The sequence below is a fragment of the Liolophura sinensis genome, chromosome 7, assembly GCF_032854445.1.
Source record: "Liolophura sinensis isolate JHLJ2023 chromosome 7, CUHK_Ljap_v2, whole genome shotgun sequence".
Classification (NCBI taxonomy): Eukaryota; Metazoa; Mollusca; class Polyplacophora; order Chitonida; family Chitonidae; genus Liolophura; species Liolophura sinensis.
Genome location: NC_088301.1, coordinates 57,580,774 through 57,608,278, shown reverse-complemented (window position 1 = coordinate 57,608,278; position 27,505 = coordinate 57,580,774). Strand labels below are relative to the sequence as shown.

The 27,505-nt window shown below is 40.2% G+C and overlaps 1 protein-coding gene across 1 annotated transcript in view; it reads right to left on the bottom strand.

The window, feature by feature from the left end:
* Window positions 1–9,532: 9,532 nt before the first annotated feature.
* Window positions 9,533–27,505, bottom strand: part of LOC135471059 (leucine-rich repeats and immunoglobulin-like domains protein 2) — a 40,846-nt gene continuing 22,873 nt past the window's right edge. The window contains 18 exon segments of the mRNA XM_064750108.1: window positions 9,533–12,247; window positions 12,708–12,836; window positions 13,130–13,447; window positions 13,687–13,860; window positions 14,011–14,118; window positions 14,284–14,742; window positions 14,953–15,234; window positions 15,450–15,624; window positions 15,813–15,949; window positions 16,292–16,455; window positions 17,432–17,656; window positions 18,967–19,110; window positions 21,085–21,153; window positions 22,569–22,640; window positions 22,909–23,052; window positions 23,738–23,850; window positions 23,852–23,885; window positions 25,254–25,394. Of these exon segments, the coding sequence (XP_064606178.1) occupies window positions 11,904–12,247; window positions 12,708–12,836; window positions 13,130–13,447; window positions 13,687–13,860; window positions 14,011–14,118; window positions 14,284–14,742; window positions 14,953–15,234; window positions 15,450–15,624; window positions 15,813–15,949; window positions 16,292–16,455; window positions 17,432–17,656; window positions 18,967–19,110; window positions 21,085–21,153; window positions 22,569–22,640; window positions 22,909–23,052; window positions 23,738–23,850; window positions 23,852–23,885; window positions 25,254–25,394 (3,232 nt within the window). The 3' untranslated portion in view covers window positions 9,533–11,903.

Here is a 27,505-nt window from a genome sequence, read left to right as displayed (position 1 = left end):
GAACAAGCGCTGAGCAGCAACACGCAATCGACCTGATGGTGACCTAAATAGATTGTCAAACTGCTCGCAGTGCACAAACTCAGCCCCGGTCACGTTCAGAGGACTGAGCGCTGTTGCCATTATGCGGCATTTCCATCAGAGGGCTGAGCAACAGCTGGAACCGCTTGTGGTAATATCGATGATGTTTCTCCCTACCCACAGAAAACTGTCAACATGGATGAATCCGTCTGCCGTGTCCATGTACATGTATGCAAACACACGTACAAATTACTTTTCATTCAGATTTTAAATGAAACTAGTTTGTGTCAAAATTCAGTACAATTTGTAGTAAAATTATAGAATGATATTATATCGACCTCTATGTACCAGGACATGTGCCAATAACCTGTCCTTAACTTCCACTGTGCCATCGTTATGAATTAGATTATGAGACTGGTATCATAAGACATAAAACTAACTTTTAATTCATTCATAGACAAATGGCAAAGAAAAGAAATCATCGAATTAATAGACGTGTGACTTTTTTCTATAACTATCTGCGAACACCCATGAAAAGCGATTTTCACCTGCCGACTTTATATGGAGGGGAAATTAAACAAGTGTATAGGCCTGCTCTTTGGAAGATGGGAGAGTTAATCAAATTTAGGGGATCTAAGCAAAAGTAATGCTTCTTTTTTACAAACAAAAAATCAGTGGGTACAGTTATTTTTAAATTTACAAAAAAAAAGTGCTTATTTATCTTGAAAAGAGCGCTGCAATCGTTCCCACTGGTGAGTTCCATTCTTAACGAATTCATGCAAAGGACTATGACAACAAGCCCTGGAATGAATAGTTTCCATTTTACCCTCCAGTGAAATTTAATCAATATTGGAAGAGTTGTGTCCCTTGGTTGTAAACGTTTTTTTATTTTTAAGCGAGACACTTCCTTTACAGTATGGAAACCAGAATGAGCGTAGCTCCGGCTTGTATATAAATATACATGTAATTAAATATTTTGTGACATCCAAAAACATGCAGGTTGTTGATGTTTAAGACAATAAATCTTTATTCGTAAACAGAAAGATTATACAGTTTTCAGTAATTATTTTTATTCACTGGAACTAATTTTTGTGGTTCGATAGCTTAATTATATATTTAAACCATTTCAAGGAGAACAAAAAAAAAGTCAACAAAAATGTACACATTCTCCTAACATATTACAACATCAACAAAGCAATAGCCCAATGCTAAGCATGACGTTCCTACAATAACGCCGATCTTCGGTCATACACTTCCACGTGGACAGTTTCACTAAAGAAACCTGCTCGATTTTTATCCTACCCAACATCCTCTTAAGAATTGCACGCCTTGTAAACAGAATGTCGGATGGGATAAAATTTTCGCGTCCATCACCTTGTCTTGAAAAAAAAAATCCAAACATGCAGAAGTTAATTTCAGTTGTCCGATTCGAAAGCTTAAACGGCTGGATTATTGTTGAAAGATTTTTTACCAATGCTGGCTAGGACATATAACATATCGTGGGTTTTTAGGGAATCGGTGGATAGCAAAAATAAGGTAGGATTCTTGCCGGTTTCTCTAGTGACATTGTCCGCGTGGAATCAAGATGACCGAAGCTGGGCGTTAGAATAGGAACGTCCATCTCAGCTTTTGGCTGCAAAAGCAAACGTTGTCTCAGGCTGTAGCATATTCCGAGAGTCCTGATGTATGTATGTTTGTATGTATGCTTGAGGTTTTTGGCGTCGTACTTAACAACTTTTCAGTCATATGTCGACGAGATCTGTGCACATATATTGTCTCCACTGAAGTATCATGCCGAAGACATTGTTACCGGCAGTATATAAAGCCAGGATGACATTCTGGATAAATGTCAACCCATTATAGTTAAGTAAAAAAATAATGTTATGACTGTATTAATAATTCATTGAGATCGAATTTATTTATTTCAGTTGTCTTCTGTCAGAAGTCTATTTCATTGTGTTAGTCCATGATTTTAGTTATAGTAGACATATACATAGACAAGCCTAAGTAGATATATACATGTTTCTTTATAGTTTAAGCACCTCACTTGTGAAATAAAAAAGCTGTGAAGAACCATCATGGTACGGTGAAACCAGAAAGCTAAATCCACACGTTGAGATTGTCATGTTTCTTGTGTGTGTGTGTATATATATATATATATATATATATATATATATATAATATATATATATATATATATATATATGCTTTTATTTTAATTATCACTCTTTTGTTATAACACCTGCTATATTTGTTACCTACACTGCATTAATTATAGCCACTGCATGGTTAAAACGTACACTTATTATACGAATACTACCCGATGGCTCAGTTCATTAGTAGAGCCTCCGCTTCGGAGGCGGTAGATCCAGGGTAAACCCTGGGTCGGGTCACACCTAAGAGCTTCCTCGCTTGGCGTTCAGGAAGTGCAACGACTGGGTGACCAGTATCAGTATAATGGCTTGAGTGGGGCAACTTACTTGCATGTGACTGAAAAATTGTTCAGTACGTCAAACACTAAGCACTCACTCACTATTATACGAACAACACCGAATAAATAAGGTGTTTAACACAATATACGTGACCGTATTCCTTTGCACACATTAAACTTTATTACATCAGTAATTGAGGAAAAAAGTTTTCACGCAATGTATTAAAAAACAAGACCTAGACCCTGTGCATATAGACACACGGAGACATGGGGAGTCGTGAGAGTCCATGCCCGCACCTTGCATGCACTCTACAAAGTCAAGACCCCTCCCACCCCTCTCCTGCCGCCCCACCTGTCTTTGTCACGTGCGTGTGGAGTCTACACTTGTCTGAAATTCGAGACTCGATGGTCTTTAGTCGCAGGCCTGCGTCATTCCCTGGATTCACCTTGTATATACAGTGGAGATTAAAGATATTTTTGTAGCATGTGACTTTATATATAATACAGATATATATGCGTTGTTCCCCATTTTAAAAAAAACCGCTTATTCCGCTTGATTGAACTGCACAAATGGCTCAGTTTTACCGTTTACTGGTCAAAGGGAGGTAATCAAAATAACAACCCACACATCTCTCCCTATACAAATAAATGGTTCCTTGCAGCGCCCAGCTCAGACTCTGACATGCATTCATTCACAGTCGAAGCCTGATGTCTGAAGACGAACTGAAATGTAAAAATAAAGTTTAAGAAATGCGTGGTTGTTCTAAATATTTATTTTACGTCAGTGAGCTACACAACAGGCTATACCTTGTTCCGGTCAATATGGTTTTTACACGCCTGTATGTTGTGAATTGACGTCCTTGGGCAGACTATAAGCAATATAAAGCTCATGTCGAGCAGAAGAACTGGAATTCCGATTCATTAAATCCTCTAACCTTTCACTTCCTTACTTTAAACAGCTGGGTGTAAAAATGAAAACGGAAACTCGGGCCTGGTCTTGACTCTTTCACCGGGGCTTACACAGGGTTGTATTTATACAGTTTTCAGTCATACATAAAACTCATTTACACATGGTGACGAATCTAAAGCTTACATGAATGTATACTTTTGACGTTCTTATCAAACAGACATTTGCCGTCCATAGGTCTTTTTACTCAAGACAACACCTAATACTTATAAAACCGTCGGAAATATGGGACTATAACGTTAAAGTAATAAACGTGTCGCAGATCGGCTGCATTCCCCCAAATCCGTCATCTTTGTGCATGCACGTTATCTACAAGTAATCTATTTATAACTATACGTCTATAACAGCAATACACGCGTCTGTATGTATACGTGAATCACAGATTGCTATTTGTTGTTTACACAGTGTTAACTAGGCTATATGTAGTAGTATCGTTGATTGAATGGAATTACAAATTTACACTGTTACATAGGCCTATATACCCACATATGTATGCCTATAAGTGCATGTATGGAATTACAAGTTATGTTATTTGGAGTAGGCTATATTGCAAAATTAAAGATATTTATTTCAGGGGATAAATAATTGCCATTATAACGAAAAAAAAAAATAACCGTCTAAATTTCGTATTGCCCTGTATATATGTTCCTAACCAGTATGGAATATATACTGAGCTGCATATGTCAATATATTACTCTTCAGAGAAAACGCCTGCTTACGTGAAACACACGTGGACATGTCAAGCTTGACATATATGCGTGCTCTCCTCGGATTGTTGGGAATAAGGAAATAGTGTCGCCAATATGTGGCGTTCCCGGGAATCCGTGCGGAAATGATATATAGTGCATGATACAGTGCTCAGTGCAAAGTGGATACGAGAATGTTTACAAATATATGATAGCCTTGATTTCCATTACAGCACTTTTGTTAAGCTTTGTTAATACTGTGAGATACGCTGAAAAACTTTACCGTATAACGTTATAACGTCGAGACTAACGATGCAGACCCAAGACGATGATCAAAGGGACATAACTATGCATGCATGTGTATTTAAGCATAGGCTTCATTTACTTCTTTCCGTTCAGAAATATCACGAATTCATACAAATGCGGACTCAATTTGTATAAGTTCCGTATGCTTCAAAATGACTTCATACCTGAATTTTAAAATTACTTTTATTAAGTTCAATATATCTAGAACTGTGAAAAAAGATCGGAATGTGGGGACCAAGAGTCTTGGGACACAGATCTGCGCCATTCCCCAAATTCACACCTTTAAATTACGTGCGACATCTATTTACATGCATATACAGTGACCTTTGAATAACTCACGTGCATATATACATATATGCCCTACTATTATGCGATCGCAGTTAAGCAGATCGTATGTATAAGGTGTTAGTTTTAGCATATGTTAAAATATATACCACACAAGTTTATGCTTGGCCAAAAAATACACCAGCAAATCAAGTGTCTCAAAAACTGCTAGGATATGTTATGCACGAATGTGACTTTTTCGTCTACATCATGTTGACCAGTAGGTGTTGATTCTGTACATGTGGGTCCATTATTATTATTTGATTGGTGTTTAACGCTGAACTAAATTCTTCAGTGACGGTGTAGGAGACCTGAATGCCACGTGGCCTGAAGCCGTATATGCATACACAGTCTCAGTGAACAACCACTTTAACCGTCTGAGAATAAATCGGCATTCCATGGATGGGTAACGTGTTACATGCGGATACATAAATCGTTTGTCCAGAGTAAAATCAGTGATTGTAGAGTACGTATGGTTTCGCAGCCTATATATGACCATTAGCCCATGCTTGCAAGACATTTCTGCAAAGGGAAGTAACTAGTGCAAAAATATGCATGTCGTTATCTCCCTTTGACCGTGTTCCTTTTAATAAGGGACATTTTCCGAGTTTTCATATTTCCTATTGTTGGTTTGCTGTTTGTTTTTAGGAGAAGAGCGGCAGAACGTCATATAATGTGGTGGATGAGGGGAGGTAACAGGCTTTTAAGACAGGCGGACATGCATGGGTAAGCGATTTTAGGTACTATGATAGCATACCTGAATAATCTGTCCTTATATTATCCCGGGCAAACAGAAGAGGGTTGTGAAGTTCTAACCGGAGGCGCGTTTGGACAACTGGACAAATCTCATGTTTGTGTGTCATTTTGCAGAACGTCATATAAGCCTAAATTTATAATGCTACAACAGAACTGCCACAATCCACTACGGGAGCGGTAAATCCAGGGTCAATTCTGGATCGAGTCACACCTAAGATCTTAAAAGAGGAAGTTGTAACTTCCACGCTTGGCGATCAGCATGAAGGGGATAGTGCAACGACTGGTTTACCCTTATCAGTATAATGGCTCGGGCGGGCGCCTTACTTACCTTCGGTAAGGCGTCTCAGTGAAACAGCACTATATAAAAGAGCGGTGGAAATCCGTCCTGCAACAAGGAGGCACACTACATGCACTCTAAGGATTCCTTCGTCGTCATATGACAGAAAAATTGTTAAGTACGACGTTAAACCCCAAGCACTCACTCCCAATCCACTATACGCAAGGGTGAGGAGCACATCTATAGTCCACGGAGGATCTGGCGAATTCTGGTGACCATAATGTTAAATGAAATCGTCCGATGAACTGCATGTACATCTATTTTCCCTTTTCTTACATTTGTTTATCATCAAGATTCATCATTTTAATTTTCTTTAAATTTTATGCTTTAAATCCTGTATATCTATGGTTATTTGCATCCCGCGATTTTACCAAAATGGGTTTATGAGGCCTTTATTACATGCGCTTTGCAAATCCCATCGCTCTACCCGGGCTCTAACCAAGACAACTATGTATTAAAGTGTTATTTGCACTTATGCCCCTTGGCCCTTGACAACTAATAACAGATATTCACGTAAATCTATGTTAAACTTCAACCTTGTAAATAGGCGTGCAGCCAATTTTTTGCTGGGCAACAGGTGGATGTATATATACGCCGAAACTAAAACTGGGTCCAGAGGAAAATCTACATTTTTCGTCATTCAGACGGGTGAGCCAGTTTAGTCATCTGGTATTATAACGATATTCATTCGAGCTGTGTGGGATTTCACAAACACATGCTGATATAAGACATATACAGCTCATCTGGGCATATGCTTTCTTTCCGTGGTTCTGTTGCTTTTAAAAGCCCCTCTGCCCTCTTTATTTCCCCGGTGAAAAAATATTAATTACATATTTCAGAGGGGCTTATCACCTCTTTTCTAATTTGAGAACTACAAGCACTAAAGATACGTTCTTGGCGACAAACATATAAGCACCTTCATATGCTCCTCCTGGGGCCTTCGTAGCCGAGGGGGTTAGCACACCAGCGAGGCGCAATGATCCAGGTGCCCCTCGCCAATTAATGCGGTCGCTGTGAGCTCGAGTCCAGTTCATGCTGGCTTCATCTACGTACGTTGAAATATCTGCCAGCAACCTACGGATGGGCGTGGGTTTCCCACGGGCTACGTCCAGTTTCCTCCCACCATAATGCTAAATAAAATATGTTCTTGACTACAACCATATAAGCCCTTTCCCAGTCAGAAATATACTTTCCTGACTACAGACACAGACACCTTCGCAGTCAGAAGAACGTTCCAGAGCACAAACATATAAGCACCTTCCCAGTCAGAAGTACGTTCCCGACCACAAACATATAAGCACCTTCCCAGTCAGAAGTACGTTCCTGACTACAGGCATATAAGCACCTTCCCAGTCAGAAGTACGTTCCAGATCACACAAATAGGATGAATATAAAGTAACGGTACACATTCATGAGCCTATGCAAATTTGTTAAATTAATGCCTACCTGTGGGACACATTTTGTGTGTGTGTTGTACACAATTATACTTTTAGAGTGTTTATATATGACTTTCTACAAACACATATAACCACCTTCCCCAGCAGAGGTATATTCTCAACTCTTCAAGCCTTCAAACCTAACACTCAGAAAATTGTACCACATATATTGAGTTGCTCTCCAGAAGTACATATCACAACACGCTATGTTTATCATATACCGGACCCTCCGTGGCTTAGTTGGTTAGTTCGCTTGAGCAGCCTAATGACCCATGGGCCTCTCACCAATGCGGTCGCGGTTAGTTCAAGTCATGCTGGTTTCCTCTCCGGCCGTACGTGGGAGGGCCTGTCAGCAACCTCCAGGTGGTCGAGGGTTTTCCCCGGGCTCTGTCCCGTTTCCTCCAACCACAATGCTGGCCGCCGTCGTATAAGTGAAATATTCTTGAGTACAGCGTAAAACACCAATCAAGTAAATAATACTGCATGCAGCGGGAAATATATCAACATTTCTAGGAATTATAAGCCACATTATGTAATGGTGTTCAATGATATTCAAACTCTTAAGAAAAAAATAACATTGTTGTTTATCGCCACTTGGACAAGTTTGTAGCCATATCGTGGCGACAAACTGATGTACAAAGGTAACAAAGTTACATTTGTTCTGAGGCACGCTCATGTTCTGAAACAATTTAACACTAGAGAAGAGAGTTGTAATAAAATATTGAACGCAGTGTGACGAACTTTTGACATAGCATATGGCATGGGTCTCTTTTTTTTTTTTTACAATTTTTGTCAGTGTGTAAATTTATCTATATCTATTCGTTTAGCATTTTTAATTTGGACCAAAAAAGATGCATGTGATTCAGAAACTGTCAACAAAGTACATTGTGTAAATATGTTTAGCCATCCATGAAGGATCCCATGTTTGTTGATTGCCTAATAAACCGCACTTCCGTCGTTTTAACAGAATATGAAGTCCAGTAACTGCGAATTGTCCGGATTTGTGTCATAGGTAAACACACCTAGTTGACACTTAAGCATGAGCCCATATTACAGTCACACGTCACAATTTGTTGTCGTCCAGTTCCTCAATTACTTGCCTTTCCCGCATCTGTTTCAATGATGCATTCAGCCAATCATTAAAGTCATGTTGAGTGTTGATCCTTAAATGACAAGTACTGGTCAATATGTGTGTATACGTCAAGTGACCACTGTGCCACTAACGACACAGGAAGTTGTCCTATCATGTACATACCACACCGGATTCAGCCCAAGGAGCACAAGTATGCTGGGCAACTCTGGCTCTGTTACAAGGTCTATGAACTGAGGTCCGCTTAAAGCTTATTGTAATGGCGTTTATACAAACCAAAAACTACTATTTAAAGACCTACAGCACAGAGAGAAACAAGGGCAGTGAAGACCTTGTAACATCCCGACGTAAGACAACAAATAATACATTTGTCATTTTAATTTTTTCTGGCTTTTCAGTGTTGTCGTGATAATGCTTAATATTTTTTTCTCCCACATTTATGGAGACGTGTTGGTCTGCGCAGTTATTTAACTGAATTCAAATTTTCTGTAATTTTGGAAGTCATATAAGCTTTTATCTTCGAGCCAAACAGGAACATTCCTGTTCTAGGGTAAAATTTGCGTGTGCATTTTCAGAGCACAGCATTAGGGACCAAAAGTGGACAATGATAGCAGTTTTTCGGGTTTTTCCGTGTAGCATCTATGCTTCACAAACATGAGGAATGTCCCTGAATACCCATCTCAAACGATCTAAAATATGGCCACAGACACCTGAGCGACACAGGGGAACCGTCATCAGGCCAAGAAAACTGGTGTAACACCCCAAACCACCGTAAGACCATGAAACCCTAAGCAACATTGGGTGAGCCACCATAATAGGACCTGAAAACATGAATAACACAAACGAAACCGAAATTTCATGGCCATTAAAGCACTTCCCAGACCGTTGCCAATAGCAAGCTCGATGTGTAACCTTGGACAGACTAAAGACATGGTCTGCTGTACCACACAAATAGCATGTGTGCTTTCATGATCATGCGGTCATATCATCATAAATAAAGTAGAACAAGAATGGTGCGATTAGGTATTTGTATCTTTTATTTTTCAAGTCTCTCAGGTAGTATAGAATCTGACAGACAAGAACTCTAATGCCCTGTCCAGAATTCAGCGCACCCCACCCCCCCAATTTTACAATAAATATAAGACGCTGGACAAGTACACCCCCCGCCCAGCCCAACTCCCCAATACATGTGTTTGTCTATAGCATATCATATATATATATATAATATATATATTTATTTTTATATAACAAATCCCAATTACTACAATATGTTTGCAGTCCCAACCCCTTCTTTACCCATCTCCCTCCTTACTCAGTCTTGATGTGGTAACCTTTTTGGACAGAGCACTATCCCTTCTGAAGCAAACAGATAGGTCTACTCAGAAGTAGGGATCTGGGTTTTCACCAAAGTTATAAAAATAAATGTAAGCACTTTGTTACCGACAGGTACATATGAACCACAACTCTAATGGCACACCTAAACAAGATTTCATATTGATTATTCAGGCCAGCATTGCTGAATGAATGGATCACTGGCAGAACAACAAACTTTAATCATAAAATTTAGGAATTTACCAGAAAATTCTACAACACAGTCTAAAATGCAATACTAATCAATAACAATTTAAATCCTAAGTCAGAACAGCACCAAAACTGCAAAACAGCATGTTGGATTTAAAGAAAACATATCTAAAATTGAGGTAGTGGATTATACTACATACAACTCTGTACAAAGTTGCGTACAGAAACAACAATTTCTACCCTTGTACTTATTTATCCTTAAAAATAGCCAATTGTGCTCTTTGTCTACCATCTATTGGATTTCCCTTTGATTATGTCAAAATGTGTTCCTTTCTCTTTCTTACAGGTAACGTCCTGTATCACAGCCCCTGCCAAGTACACTGCAGTGAGAAGTAGATTTTCCTTATTATGGCTCTTCTTTAAAGTGCTACTCCCCTCGCCCCCAAACCCTGACCACAGGCACCGTAGCTTTAAGGGTATTATGCTCATACTTGCCTATAGTCCCTCCCTATTCTTACCAATAATTAACAAAGCTCAAGTGAATCAAACATTAACAGAGGCTTATAAAATGTCATAAAATCAGAACAGTAGTATAACTCGAAAAATGTATCGGCCTGCGATAGCAACAAGAGATGAACTAACAAAGTAAGTTACAGAGAATAAACAGCTGTATCTCAAAACAGTCAGAAAGCAGTATCATTGCCACTGAAGCTTTGCTAATGCACAACAATTAACCTTATAAAACATTCATTTAAAGAGGGGAAAATCACAAATGTCAGCTCTTTTAATGCAAAATTAATTCTCATGGAAGAGGTATCTGAAATTAATTCCAGTTCTTCTTTGAAATACAATCTAAGGTGTGAAAATTTAGCAAGTGATTAGTGGCTACATCATGTACTTTGAAATGATTAATTCTGGCCGATTTGAAAAAATTCACAAAAAAATTACCTGAAAAGACAATGACAAACATAACATTGAATACTACGGGCAGAAATCCCCGAGCAGTCAGAACGTATTGCTATGGCACTCCCAACAAGGGGCAGACAACTGGAGACAAACATTAGGAGAGGATTACCCTTCAATCATATCAGTCAAAGTAGACATCTTCATTGCCGGCCTTCTCGCCATTGTGTGGTACCTATCAAATATGTACAATATAGATACATAAATCACACATGTTAGATTTTTCTCGTTGCAAAATTCCAGGGCTGCTCATAGGCCAGTTGACAAAGCAGGCCTTGTTCTTGATTTACTAACACCCCTGCACCCCCCCAAACAAAACATCTATCCCACCCTAAATCTACCCCACCCTCCCTAGCTATCTGCTAGAGACCTTTTCAGTTGATATGGTCCTGCCATGGCAGCTGAGAGATGCATTAAGAAATTACCCTCTGGTAACCCAGGTGGATGGATACAGCTGTCAGTCAGTCCAAAAGCACAGCACTTGCAGTTTCACTTCTAAATTGTACAAGTTCAGTATGGTCCTTGGCAGATCCTTGGTGAGCCTGTTTTACTCGACTCATGTGTCTGTCTCAAAAATAACATACACATCATGTAACCGTATTCACAAACTTAATATAAGTTAGGTTTACAGTTCTAATACCCGTTTAACTCCATGAGAAACCTCCAGCTGTCATCCTTGGTGTACTATCCGGTCATTCTCCGGATGACAGAATGATCAAGCACTTTATTAGATGGAGAACTTCCTATAGCACACTTGTGACCACCAAGATACACACAAACGCACACACCAGCAGAAAAACAACAGAATATGGGAAAAATCAGTGTGCGACGAACTGGACTTCAGTCTTTCCCTGCATTGAATCACATCACAGCTTCTTCCTCCAAACTCCTCGACACTTGAACTCCACATTTGCCACAACGAAACGTACAAATATTCACCCTCCTTGCACCATTCCTTGACACACATAAATGTACACAGATATTTACTTGCCGGTATATATATACATAAATATAACTCAGTACGTATACCTAAACTGGCCTGACCAGGTCAGGTCCAATTTGCGTGTGCTATACAGCCACAGTAGGTCGGTCCACTACGTAAGGGGGGTGATGTACGTTTGACGAGTCATGGATTTGTGGCGAATGTGAGGCGGTAGTATCGGAGGCCGAGTTTGGAATGATAGAGGACAGAGGATGCTGTAAGTTTGCCACGCGTCTATTTATGCAGTCACATGGAGTGCTCTCCTCTGGAGGGCCTCTTAACTTGAGTTTATGAGAGCATGAACATGTCTGCGAAGACGAACCCAGGGACTGAGGGTCGTAGTGAGTATTTACAGGTGAAACCGGATAAGAGATCATCCCGACATAAGACAACGGCCGCGTGATCACTGGGCAATCCCCACTCACACTATCTACAATGACAAAATGTGAAAACCAGGCTTATTAACATATACATAATTACAATGAGCAAGAGAGATGTGATTTAACAAAGCGAACACTAAAACTCACTTTATTATCATCTCTTAGATACTAGATGTACAAGAAGGGAGCAACTCAAGCAAATAATACAGTGGCCACGTCATCAACCTATCCTTCATACAAACATCCCCAGACCAGTTTTCTGCTGCCATATAGTTGGCCGACATTGTATAAGTGAAACGTTTTTTTGAAAATAAATCAAATAAATAAATGAATCAATCAAATGATCATACAAGCGTAACTGATCCTATGCTCACCCTATGTGAAGGATCCTTTCAAAACCCATTCAGGATGAATTACAGCGCACCAGAATGTGCTGCACATTGCCCACGTAAATATCTAAGCATCCATATTGACCACAATACCAAAAAAATGCCTTTTCTACATTGTTACCTTTAGGACATGAGGTTAACCTGAGGGCAGGATTACTGTGGCTTTGTACAACAGAGGGCGCTGTGTGCGAATAGGTGCCCCTAACATCCCCATTACTATATACACTGGGCACTTCTTCCGACGGAAAAGCTGTGGGTGATTAAAAAAAAACAAAAAACACAAAGCTTGCTTTAAATGTGTGCTTACCATAAACATATCTTATCTTGAAGTTTGACAGTATGTACATGAATATTCTTTCTCTTGTACTTTCCTTTCAGCAGGATTTCTGCTAATAACTTGGGTGAGTAAGTAGTGTAAGAACAATCTACAATATCAACAACAGTGTAAGTGGTCTGGTCTTTACATATAAGCCATCCATCTACATTTGGCCATTGCTCTCCACAACTTCCTACTTATAGCCTAGCATGATCTAGTATACTTACTATGCTCTTGTGCATTGCCAGGCGGCTGGGCACCGTGGTGTCTGTCATGAGCAGTGCTGTTGGGTGAGGAGCATGTTGTGGTAGGGTTGGGTGGATGCCCGGAGGACAGTGACGAAGGGCTGGGGTACTGGTGCACAATGACAACTGTCTCAGGCTCCTCTCCGTGGCTGCTGTTCTCTAACCGGTCGTGATTTGTGCTGATAGGGTGAAACGGCTGTAGGGTGTCCTGGCCACTCATTCGGGTGCTGTCTGTGCTGTGGGAACTTTTCAGGGAGTCAGTGTCACTGTTAGGGTACTGCAGGCTTGAAACACTGTTACCTATGAGTAAAGACAACAACAAGGCACCTGTCAGTTGTACACTTGACTAGTATCCTATGACTATGACTTCATAAAAATCCATCATGTTTGAACAGTTACCAGCACAATGCATACAAATTTATGCATTTTAATGTTATGGATATAAACAGTATTTCTTTACAGCCAAATCACAAAACAGGTACCAAATCCGGCGTGACTGACCATTCATGATTGCTATCCAAGTTACCCATGGTACCTACCCCCAGAGTTCTGAGCAGGCTGGTGCTCTCCTAGGGTGAGGGGAACGCACTGCTGATCTGCATCTCTTGGAAATATAGCCGCATGTCGGCCTTTAGCAGAGCTGCACCCAAATGTTGCCCCAGGGAAACCACGCCCTCCTCCTGGGTCATAAGAGGCTTCTTTAAGCTGATAATCTGCACATACAGAAAGGACATAAGGATCACAATGTCATGCCAAGAACAGGGGAACATTCAACAGTTGAGTTAATATCTTCAAGGCACTTTTTTCATATTTCATTTGTAAAAATAGCATACACCAATAAGAGCTGAAGACGGAAGACTGACCATGGTAGTGGTATCCGGTCACAGAGAACGCTCCGGTCAGGTAGCTGGCTTCTTTCTCTGAGGTATTACAACTCGAACTTGGTACTTCCCCAGGTAATGTTGTTTCATCTGTCAAGAAACCATAGTTAATGAATAAGTTCTTCTTACACACACCTGTGTGATTTCATACATGTAATAATGATTACTGCTATGCTATGCATTTGATATATTTGGCCCAATATTTCCCTGGTGGATGAAACTGCTTCATGTAGTAAAGAGGAGAATGTGGCTCACCTGTAGGCGTGGTGCTGTACTCCTCGTGCCTTTTCCTTGTCTGATAAATGATGATGACCCAAACCAGAGATGTTCCGACCACACAGCAGACAACAGCAATGATTATAATCCCTGTGGTTGTAGACTCATCATCCAGCCCACCAAGCCCACCATCAATGCTCACACGGGACGCTGTGCCTGCTGCTGTGATCACCACCAGGTTGGACTCATCCTTCTTCGTGCCCAGCGTATTGGACATGATGCACGTGTATTTGCCAGAGTCACTAGGCTGGGTTTGGACAATAATCAGAAGCTGGTTATGGGCAGTAAAGAAGTGTCGCTGGGTCATCTCCAATGGGCGTCCATCTTTCTGCCAGTTGAGCCTTGGCTTTGGGCTGCCAGATGACAAGCACTCCATCACTGTAGTCTCCCCCTCCTGGGTCTTCTTGTCTTCCATTGGTCTCACAAATGATGGGGTTTCTGTTTGTTGACAAAAATTCATAATTTGGCAACACTATCATCATAAGTATCTATGAAAGCTTGAAGGAACATTGCTTTACTGATGTTCAAAGTGGTTTCTATATTCTTATCAATACTATTTGAAGCTTTTCCACATCTAGCCATACTTCTGAAATTCTGGCCATTCAGTGCACAGCAAGGCATCATGACGAAACAGTAGTTTGTACATACCTAACACAGTGAGGCTGGCATTGGCTATAATTGTCCCAGCATCATTGGTTGCTGTGCAGCTATAAACACCCTCGTCTGAGCTCTTCACACTAACAATGAAAAAGACTTCATCTGTGGGCATCACATGCATTCTCCGTTCTCTAGCTGCTGGAAAGTCATCTCCCCCATCTTTCTGGAAGGCAATCTGAGGAGGAGGCTGGCCCTTGGCTGCACACTCCAGCTTGGCAGTGCTGCCTGCCTTCACTGTCACGTCGATGGGAGTTTTTGTAAACCATGGGTACACTGAAAGGAAGAACAGGGTCATAATACCATCCGACAATGAAATCTATGTCTATGTCCTCAGTTTGCTTTCTTTAATAAATCACATTTCATACAAGTGCATATAAATGTGGTTTAACTGACAGCTACATCTCTGAGGTATTGCTAGAGTACACATTCATAATTTAATGAAAGATATACATTTCAGGAGTGTTATATATAGTGTTATGTCCACTTACCATGAACAGTGATGTCAGCCTTCTTGGAATAGGCTGGGCCAAAGTTGTTTGAAATGATGCACTGGTACTTCCCAGCAGCATCATCCTGGATATTTCGCAGGTGAAGTTTGGAAACATAATTTGTGATGTCATCTTCCTGGCTAGCAAAATTCTCAATGTCTGCATTAGTCATAATCTGAAAGAAAACCCAACAAATCATTAAGAAACAAAGCTTTACCACACACTTGTACTGGACCAAAAATATAGTTATGTGACAACTAAAATACCTGAAAACAGATGTGATTTGCCATCATCACAGAAATCCACTCTCATTAGTTGTACATTTATGTGGCATCATATGTGGTAAGAGACAGGTGTGCTTACCACGTTGTCCTTTCTCCACTGACACTTTGTTGGATAGGTACCACTACTTGCTGCTGCACACTGCAGTGTCACATTTGCCCCTTTCAGGGCTTTCTCAGACTTTGGCTGCTGAATGATGATAGGTTTGGGAAAATCCTCTGCAAAAAAGAACGAGATTTAAAAATTAATGCAGAGAAAATGCCTTTAATGTTTCAATGCAGCAATGGCTCTCGTGCAGATTCGAGCAGTATGATAGTATGCTGGTATATTTGTAAGAATCTGTGTGCATACTGAGAGAAGGCAACTGTGTAGCTATAAAGGAGCACCACTACATGTATTTTGTTGGGCCACTCATCTACTCCCTTCTGTTGTTTGCAGAGTACAACTATGAAGGTAACCTCACCAAGATCAATCCTTAACAAAGTAACTTTTATATTTTATCTTTCTTCTAGATAGGTTTGTGTTGTCTAGTATGGAAGGAGACCTATGGAAATACTCACTGCATTTGAAGTCGTCCTGATCAATTGTGAAGATACTCTTTCCCTTCAGCCATTCGGGGTGGGCACAAATTCCATTGACTGAAGATTCAAACCCTGCTCTTTTCAGCCAAACAGGTAACCAGGACAGCTTACAATCACAAAGCAAGTTGGAGGAATTCAGGTGGCTAAAAACAAACCAGGCAAAGAAACTAAGCAAGGCCCTCGTTTGTCAAAATGCAGCTGATTAAAAGCTGAAGTATTCTTAACAGATTAGCACAACCACTTACGAAATGAACTCAATTTTGTTTGTGTCCTATATCAGGCTCATCTATCCGAGTCCACTAAGATAGAACCTTAAGCAAATCAAACGCATGATCGACAAGGCAATCCCAAAAAATACAGAAGAATAACACAAGATATAATTGGAGCAACGGTCCGTGGTATCCAGAGAAAACTCTTACAAACACAGTAATTGGCTTTCCCATCAGGGTACTTTCTCTGTGCTGACCTCTAATGATTTGTTTACCCTGATTATCCCAGCCTCGATGAGATGACACTAATGGGATGTCCACCTGTTGCCAACAAAAAAGCTACAAGCAAACTAGCCATCTAAAAAGGTGAGGGTTTGCCATAGCCACCAATGCGTTTCACCTGATCACAGGCAGGAGAAAATGACTGGCCTTATTTGCCTGCTCAGACTTTGCACCTCGCAAATTCCACTCTTATCGTTACACCAAACACCTGCTTCACTATCGCTGGACCCTTAACCCCCTCAGAGTAATGTAAAATATGCCACTTTTAAGTACGGCTCAAGATGACATTGCTTTAGTATTTAGAAAAAAACAAATGTCCAGTAAAAAACCTGAAAAGCTGCTTTTTGCACCTGTTGGCTGGTCAGATCAGCAAAAGACCTGATAGAAAGCTTACATCAGTTTTTCGTTCCCGAGCCAAAATGAGTGAGTCTGGAGTAGGTAATGGATTTTACTTTCACTACAAACGGCTACACTCAAGACACAACGAGAATACAGTAGGTGTGTCACTAACATCACATAACTGTTCATGACTAACAAACTAGTCATACAAACGTGCTGTAGGTTATTTCAGCTGTGACCAAAATTTCTATTATTTCTGTAAAATTTAGGGAAATCAAAGCTTGCTTACAGTTCCCGGAGATCCACCATTGCTTGAAAAGCATTCTCCTGGATTGAGGTGATGCTATTGTCTGTCAGCTGTAGTTGTTTTAGTCCTTCTAGGCCCACAAATGCTTCACGAGCAATAGACCTGATTCGGTTACTGTTCAGACCAAGCTTGCCAAGGGACTCCAGGCCTAAAAATGCACCATTCATGTCCTCCACTGTCCACGAGATTTCATTATGGTTCATCTCCCTGAAGGTGAAATAGTTGGATAACTATTATATTTGCAGCATTTCAAAATAATGGAGTATCAATGTATGAAACAAAAATGGATGACATGAGTGGTTTGAGTGACATGGTCATGGCCTTTCAAATGAATGAATGAATGATTAAGACCTAATGGTTATCTCCAGCAATGCCTTAAACTGATCTTGGCAAGAACATACCTGAACCAGTAAACAGGTCTTTGGATTTGAAAATGGCATCATTTGACATACAATAGACAGCTTGGCCAAAATGAAACCCACAGACCTTCCTGATCACACAATCCATGATTACCCTTATAAATTCTATCTTCATGAATGCTCATATTCCCTTCTGTCTTTCTACACCCGAATTGTCATCAAGAGAAACATTTTACCATGTCTTCCCATTCAAGCATCTCCACTCATTATTTTAGTATTCTGATATATTACCTCTTAACAAACTCCCTACATCATCCATTTTTTCTACATTCCTTGAAGTTATTATACTAGAGTAATTCCTTGTGCGTTCAACAAAGATAATTACCTAAGTTCAATTTCTTTGGATTGAACAGCCTCCTCCCTTTTGTATCTAACTTATTTTCCCCACCCTACCCACTGACCAAAAGAAGCTTTCTGTAAGTTGCAGGTCATAAGGCCCTGGTGTGTTAAGATGTTGCATGACAATAGGTATGTGGTGTAATATTTGGTCAGCTGTAAGTGCTTATATTTGCCGAGTTCCCATTTTGCAGCTATGTGTTTAGCGAGTCCCCAAGACCAATTAGTGGAGTGTGAGAATGGCAGACTAGAGGGAGAGCCAGCATGGTTTGTTTTACTCCGTCAATATTGACCCTACCTGAGAATGACAACCTCGGTGGGATGTCACTCACAAAAAAACACTTCTACAATGGGAGGCCACCAATTTGCCTCAAGTTCACTTCTAAACAAATATCAGGTTAAGGAGGCCCTGGCTTCAATTAAAGAGATTTCCTTTTTTTCTTGATTGTCTCACTTCAGAGTAGGTTTTGTACCTCCTCAACAAGTCTGAAGCGTGTCTTGGTTCTTGCAGTCACACACTTCTGAATTCCCTCCTGTATCTAACACAACACTCCCCTTAAACACTCCTTAAACCCGTAACATGCACATCAATGTCCACACTAAATCATAAGCTTCCTCCATTGATTTGCAGGATGACTTTCCTTGGTTATATTGCATACATTATACAACTTCCCAAGGCATTTAGTACTGCGTGAATTTTAAACTTTCCTTCCATGCCATTTGTTTGCATTTAATCAAATGTAACCAGCACATAGAACTTACAGGTTATGAAGTTTACGGAGTCCACTGAAAGCACCATCATCAATGTGGGAGATGTTATTATGATCCAGGTAGATAAACTTCAGTTGTGGTAGGCCTTGAAATGTCCACTCATTGATGGTAGTCAGTTTGTTGTACATCAAGTCCCTAAAAACAAATGTGTAAAAAAAAAAAAAAACAATCAATTAAATTTTAGCTTTACAAAGATGCTTTTTATCCAGAGAAATAAGACAAGAAATTATGATCTATGCCATTGCAAATCTGAATCATTTACAATATAGGCCCTCATTTCAGTGGAATGATTTATTATGTCTATATCAATGAAAGCTTTGGTATTCTAGAATGAACAATGCACACTGTTCAGGTAACAGTTTAACCTATTTCTATTAAATAAAGCTCTGAGCTGTATAGGCAAGGTCATTTCCTGATACCTCACAGTTGTGGTGTGTGAAGCCTGCAACAAGTACTGTGTCAGTTGGTAAGGCCCCAACTGTTGCATCTTAAGGGTATGTTTTTTGTTAGTTTCAGATACCAACGTTGTTGTTATAAACAGGTGTATAGATATTTGGGCGTGAAAAGTTTTGAATGTGTTATCAAAGCAAGCTTGTTGAAAAAGGAGGGTGTTGAAATCAAGGGCTTTGTTTACCCTACAGTCAACAGTCACTCAACTTAACAAGTCAGCTAAGTCTTCCTTAAAACACACCCCGGGCTGGGGTCTAGCGGGCCAAATAGTTGGGTGAAACCCCACTGCTGTAACAGGCAGCGGCTACTGGGCCACTTGAGCTGTGATAGCAGTGAAATTTCAAGCCCTGTCATTTGAACTGGAACTGGTTTCTTGTTTTGCCAGTTGGCTTTTCTCCCCTATTAAAGATGTTTTCCATCTGGGACTGTCACTGGGGTGGGTAGGTATAGCAGAGGAGGCAGGGCTAGTTTCCAACAACTGCCTTCTCTAAAACATAGCTGTGGATGACTACCACATGTTCATCAACAGCACTGTGGAAGTCATGGACCAGCAAAAATAAACACACAGCCCTGACAAACCCAGTGTTGCTGTCTTTCACTTCACACCAGACCTTTCCTTGCAAAACAGTACCCAAAACATAACTGTCGATCTCAGATTCCAAACAATTTAACCCCTCATTGGCCTTGAATTTCAAATCTCCTCTTAGCTCCTGTTACTTTTCTTTTATATGATCATACCAAGATTATTCACATCTAATAATACTCCTGGTGTAGCAGTGGCAATAGCTTGTTTTGAATACATTTTATACTGAGTTAAAGATTACAGTCCTTTAATTTTTTCAACACCATTTCACTACACTGATATGATAGGTAACAATGTATTCTGTGGAATCCTGGGGACTTATGGTTATTTATTTAATTCAAAGTCTGGTCATCAATGGCTCATTAAAATGTACATGTATGCCCATTCTCTGAGCAATGCCAACACATGCAGATCACATGGATATAATCCAAGTAAAATCACAAAACACCCATTCATCTAGAGATCATAGAACTAGCTGTTGGTTTGCACAGTACAGGTGCTTGGTGCTCCAGGAAGGGTGTGGGACACCTGGGGTCAATCCCTCCAGGGGAATTGCACCAGAGACTCGTTAAGGTCAGCACCTTCCCCTCCCACTGTCAGAAGACACTGGGCCACTGAAAAATCACTTATTAACCTTCTCCCCAGGGATAGAGTCAGGGGCTATCCAGTTACACTCTGATTGGGTTGTTTATTTCTCATAGTTCATAGTTTATTTTAACTTCACTCCCACTGGGGATGTCTTTTTTCATCCTTATTTTGAAAATGATGTTTTCCAACTCTTGTCTAGTATGGCCTACTTGACCATTTCCAGACTTAGGTTCATATGGCAAATAAAAATATGTCACATCTAGGAACTGAAACTAATCTTAACAAATCACTCTTAGCCAGAGAAAAAATATCAATATTAAACTAAACATTCCTAAACTACAAATCATCAATTATGATATATTTTAAAACTATCTGTTCCTATCAGCTAACTGGAGATAAAATCTTGTTACATTCATACTGGGGCTAAGTCAAATTAACAGGCACCAATGAATTCCACACCAGAAACAGTCAATACAAAAGTGACTTACAGCTCCTGCAACTTTGGGCATTCCCAACCACCTGCTTCAATGGACTGAATGTTGTTGTGCGTCAAAGACCTGAGAATAAAAGCATACCTCAATTTTCAACACTTACTATAAAAAAAACTAACACTTCATTTAAACACGTGTACTCACAAAGAAGACTAACAAATGGTAACCATTCTTTATTACTGGTGAGATAATATCCATTTTAAGCAAACAATGTTTCTATTTATTTAGGGATAAGAAAAAGTCTGGCCATGGGTGACCAGACAGGGGACATGTGGCATAGAAAACATGTGCTTTTCACAGATATAACACAGTTGTGAAAACAATTAATTACTCTCCCCGGCCAGGCTACAAGCCCCAACTTGTGGTTTTGATTGAGGGGACCTGATTCAACAACAGGCCCAGTGGTGACCTGGGCCTTGCACTTTCCACTCCCAGCATGCATCAGGTCAACACGTGTGAACTCTGGGGTGTACTAGGGACATTTCTAATGGAAACGGATACAGCACCACTGGAGCAGACCAGTACAATACAATTTCTGGATGTATTGTTCCAAATCTGTCAACCCATAATTCCTCCCCCAAAATAGCTGGCCTGCATAAAATATCTGCTAATAGTGAACTGTTGACACATCAAGGGTACATTGACTTAGTATGATAATAGTATAAGATAGACTTAGTGATGGCCCTAGCTCATACATTGCGCACATGCACCAATACATAACAAAACCTTATGCAACAACACAACTTCCTCTGCATGTATATCTGAATTTACATACATAACAGTACTCAGTGCATTTTTACACATTTCATAAAATACCATGCAAACATATTAGTCAGAAGGCTCAGTGGCTTGGCTTGAGCCTGACATCTAAGTCTGGGTCCTACATTTGACAATCTAGTTGGAGACATGCAAGTTCTACAGAGAGAGAATTTGTCGAAACGCTAATCTAATTGGGAGGCAGCAAGCATCAGGCACAGAAAAGCATCAACAGAGGCCCAGGTCTTCAGTGGAATTACTATGCTAAAGCAACATCCTACAAGTAAATTACCAGAGCGCCTGCGGCTTGAAATACAACACTGTCAAGTAGACAGATTTCTAGGCTGCAATTTCAACCCTATCCCACAGTAATGCAATGTAAAGTCCGAAATTGAATTGACACTCATGAAATTCCCCAAGATGGAGAAGAAAGTTCAGTACATAAATACAAATGTCCCTAAATGCTAGCCAGAGGGATTCAGGGAAAAAATAGTGGTCGGCCTTAGGTTACGATCGGGTTCTGATCAATGTCTACCGCGATGTGCTCAAGGGGAAAGCATACTTTTAAATGGAGTGTGTGTTCTGAAGCAGTCGCTATGTAAATCTTCCCTAACCCACTAGAGTGAAGAATTACAGAAGGCGATGCCTTCAGAATTGGATTTACTGCCACATTTAACAGCAGCGTGACCATGCTTGAAGTAAACAGATCTGGTGGTGAAACTTACAAATGTTCCACTGTCTTCAGTCCATACAGCCATCCCTTTTCTACCCGGCTAATGTTGTTGTGGTCCAAGTGTCTGGTGAAAAAAGAAAGAACCTACGTTACAGAAAACAGTGCAGATATAATGCTTTCATCTGCAATAGGATGCTAAAAATTATCAAATGCAAAACTGATAGGACCTGTACAGAATTTATGATTTCTGGTTCATAAAAAAATCAATGATCTACTGAATATTCATATTTTTTTCTGTTCCAAAAAGAATGACCATAAAAATAATTTAAAGGCTCAGCCAACATTGTTTTTGTTTACTGATAACAGATAAAAGATAAAAGGTAGCTACTTACAGGTTTTGAATGGAGTTGAGGCCCCAAAATGCTCCATCCCTAAGAATAGAGATTTTATTCCTCCGCAACTTCAGCACCTGAAGGCTATCAAGACCATTGAACATCAACCCTTCCACAACACGGAATTTATTTCTTGTCAACTCCCTGTTCGATAAATGTAACAAGAATGCATATTTAGAAAAAATGAATTGTGTGTCATTTCATTTGTGTAGAAAAACATGCAGACCAAACAATAACAAATACAAAATTGGGATGTGTCATAAAACATTCAGCACTTGAAAATTCTGGACAATATCTTTAGCCAGACTTAGCCTTCTTAATGTCTAATGTGGTGGGTAAAAAGGGCAAGACTAAGAATCCAGCTATTGGCCCGAGAACAATGGGACGACAGCTGACTCACACAATTGACCCGAAGTAGAATCACTGTCTGAAGAAACTTCATTTTGATGACCAGGTTTACCCAACCATCCATGCCTTGCCATCCTCATCATTTCTTTTCTGCTGTCAAACATAACATTTCTAGCTCAAGTGAGCAGTTGGGGCCCTCATCCAGTAATAAGCATGGTAACAATTGATTCAATCAGTTCTGGGCATCTTCAGCAAGGATGGGACAGGATCAAAGGCAGCTGGAGAGGGGGAGGGCCTCCACAACTTCATAGAAACTGTTTGATAATATTACTGTAGCCCACTGATGGCCATTGATTATAAATTAACACACAGGGATGCATGGGCGAGGGAAACGATTAATCTATGTTGAGAAAAACAATCCTAACATATTGTTCATATGTGAAAAAAAAAATACAACAGCAGATACCAAACATAAACTTACAAGTATTTAAGCTTCTTTAATTCCTTGAAAATTTCCTTTGGCAAGCTTGACAAATTGTTCTTGTTTAGTTGAGCCATTCCAGTTGCAGCAGATTGTCCAAAGTTTTGTTCTCCACTCCATGCTCATAATACGGTTGTTGTTTAAGAATCTGTCAAGAAATAAAGAGGAAATAAAGGTTTAATCATGTGATATTAAATGCATCAGTGGGTGTCCCCAGGAGCCTGAAGTACAGCCCTTATAACATGTACCCTGTGGGGAATGGATTTTTTTTCCCTGTCCCTCCTTCAATTCTCAATTCGACTTAATTACCATGTGTGATTCGCAATGTGCAGGACACTGCTGAGACACAAGCACCATTTTATCAAACCCTTATCAGCCTCGCATTCGTCTTGTCATGAATGGCAGCTCACTTGACAGGCACAAGCTTCCAGAATTAAATCAGATGCCAAAGAGGCCATTTTCGATAAGGCAAATGGTGGTGAGACAGGGTGACATGCAGCATACTGCATATTAAATTTGAGGGGGCATCAGTGTGGAGCTTTGTCATGATAATCAGTGTGGTTTTGGAGAGAAGTCCAACAAAGCTGTCGTCAATTTTTGAGGAGAGAGGAAAAGTTTGGTCAGCCACTCACAGCACCTGAAAAGAAGTCTCATGGGGCTGCTGACTCACAGCTCAAATCAAAACCCATCACAAGTTTCGCCAGATTTCCCGCCTACCCTAATCCAGAAAAAGACGCAACATTTAGCCTTTTTATGGCCCTGGTCTCCTCTATCCGGTGGAGTTGTCAACTTGTTCGTGAGATTCGCTGTCAATGACAGCTTGTTTAGGCTGGCGTGTAATTGAGTTTCACAGTGTTGCACTGATGTCAGTGACGCAGCAGATCACCTCCGGTCCAGTGTGCTGCAGCATGCTGGTCCGTGCCCATGATATATGACCCATAATCAATAGAGAATTTCTCATCATTCCCTTCATAACTCTACATTTTATTGAAAGCACTGAGCAATAAAAGCGAAACTTTTCATCAAATGAAGATCGTAAATTCTCCTGACTCAATTTCCATACATAATTCTTTGAGTGAGTGAATAATTCCGCATGAACTTGGTGATGGTCACAGCTGAGGGGTTAGAACCACTCCTCATTATGTCTCTACCAGAGGAAAACGACTACTACTTAAGGAACCACTTGAAACAGTGCTTCTGCCTCCTCTGGTAATCTGACAAAATTTCTGAGCTTATAAACCCTGATTATCATGATTATCATGAACCAAAACAAATTGGTTAAATTATGGAAACATAAAACAATCAATAGCCTTCGGTATGCCCCAAAATTCTGATTGAATGCCAACACATGAGTTACTGATCATTTCAATCATATCATATTTTATGTTGCTTTTCCTAATTACTTCTGTTTTAAAATGCATAAGATTGCATTTCATCACTTGAGAGTAGATTCATGCATGTAACAAAGAATATGTCTAAAGAATTTATGAATTGGGGAAAAGCATTATGCATATACTCACAGATGATGCAGAACTGAGGCCAACAGGGAAAGTGCCACTGAATATCCACAATTCTGTTGTAGTTTAAATCCAACAGCCTAAGCTTCGGAAGGTCTGCCAGTATACTGGAGCTAATAGCACGAATATGGTTGTGATGCCTACAACAAAAATATACTTCGAGTTAAGCACATTTCTATCCGAGAAAGCAAAAAAATTGTCATGAGCATCCATAAGAACATCACAAATATAGTTCTGGGACTCACGTTAAATAGCTTTTGATGGTCACATTAGTGCCCTTAATTAATATTGCACTGATTACCACCACTTGCTTGCGAAGAAAATAAATTCACAAAATATGAATAATTTTTTTTTGTCTGCTCAATAACTGGCGTAACACTCTCTGGATCTGTCTAAAAGTGTTTTCATCAGTAACTCAATGTCATTATCCTTTCAATGTACTTGGGCTTTATTTTTTTTTTTATTTTTTTTTGTGTTGAGCCATATTTTAAAGCTTGGGCCCACTTTATCAAATACATGTATGGTTTAAACATCAGCCCTACTGGACAACCAGCCCTTGATGTATAACTTCTTCTGCACTCTGGCCCTTTTATCATATATATCACACCCAATAAACACACATGGAGAGTAGTCCTGACAGAAGCCTGGTCTGCAAAACCACATTAGCATCAAACCAGAAAGACATAAAATGCCAGAATGGTTCCTCTTTCATAAAAGAGCTGGGACTAGGATCCAAGGAAATGACATTTTTTGCAACTTCCATCCCTGTATAAAGAGCTAAAGACACTAGCCTTGCAGATGGTCGCCTAAAGCAGCTGATCACATAAACCATACATGATTGATTACATCAGAAATTTGCATAGGCCTGCAATACACATATACATATATATATATATATATATATATATATTAGATGTATGGCCACAGATGTCCTCAGATAACAGGAATACCAGCATTTTGCTGAAACCTTGCACTGCAAAAGACAAATCAAACCTGCTTTGGATCTAGTTAGCAAATACAGCCAATGCCTGGGTCATATGTTGTATTTTGCTGACAGTTTTGGGGGGAGTTTTTTTTTTTGCTACAGTTCTCACTTGAAAGGTTGACAATGAAATGATGAAAGAAAAGCTGCACTACTGTAATTTACAAGCCCCAATCTGGAGCAGTATAGTGACCCATATATCACAAGGTAGTTCCATCTCAGGTGACAGCTTCAGCCACACCACCATGGGATCCACCTCAATCTAATTCACGACCATGATGGGTTCTTGCTCAATCCAATGCATGACCATGATGGGCTCTAGTTGAATCTAATGCATGACAATAATGGGCTCTAAATGAATCTAATGCATGGCCATAACAGGATCTAGTGAATGACCATGATGGGGGCTCTAGCTGAATTTAATGGACTGACCATGATGGAGATCTCAATGAATCTATTGCATGACCATAATGGAACCTAATTCATGACCATGATGGGCTCTACAAAATGTAACTGAATCTAATGCAATGACCATGATGAGCTCTAACTAAATCTAATGCATGACCATGATGAGCTCTAGATGAATTTAATGCATGACCATAACAGGATTTAACTGAGTCTAATGCATGACCTGCTACTGTTTTGTCCAACATGTACTACCAGCTGTTCAGAGTGGAAGTCAGTCATGGGATGGGGTTAGGGGAGGGGAGATGGAAGGGGGTGGGAGATGGAGGGAAATGTCAAAGGCCAGTCCAGAATGAAGGTGAAGGAGCCAGCAAACACACATAGGTTTATTGGAAAGGCCTGTATGTTTGGAGTAGGTGTAGCCCGCAATATATTATAGATAGCCTACTACACCATAGACCCATGTTTGTTTTCATCATTACTTCCAATTTACAAGCAGAAGAGCTGATAAGTTGATAGCCTTCTAACACTCTCTCTCTAAAAAGTGGAGGTCTGGTTTCTCTAGAGCTGCTGTCACTGCTTCCTACGCTCACCATATGCTCTTGGCACAGTATGAGGGCAGCCTTAAGTCTGGTCTGTGCACCAGGCCCATTCCCCCCCACAATCCACTCACGGGGCCTACTTTGCACTTAGGGGACTTCACAAACTTACACATATATCATTATGCTCAACTTCACATACATAGCTGCACCAATTCTGGGTACAAGCCTGTTTGCACATGTATCTTATAGTAGAGGCAGTATAAAGAAGAAAAACATGGGGAGCAAAGCTTCCATAGCTGCAAGGATTCCCAGCTCTATCAAC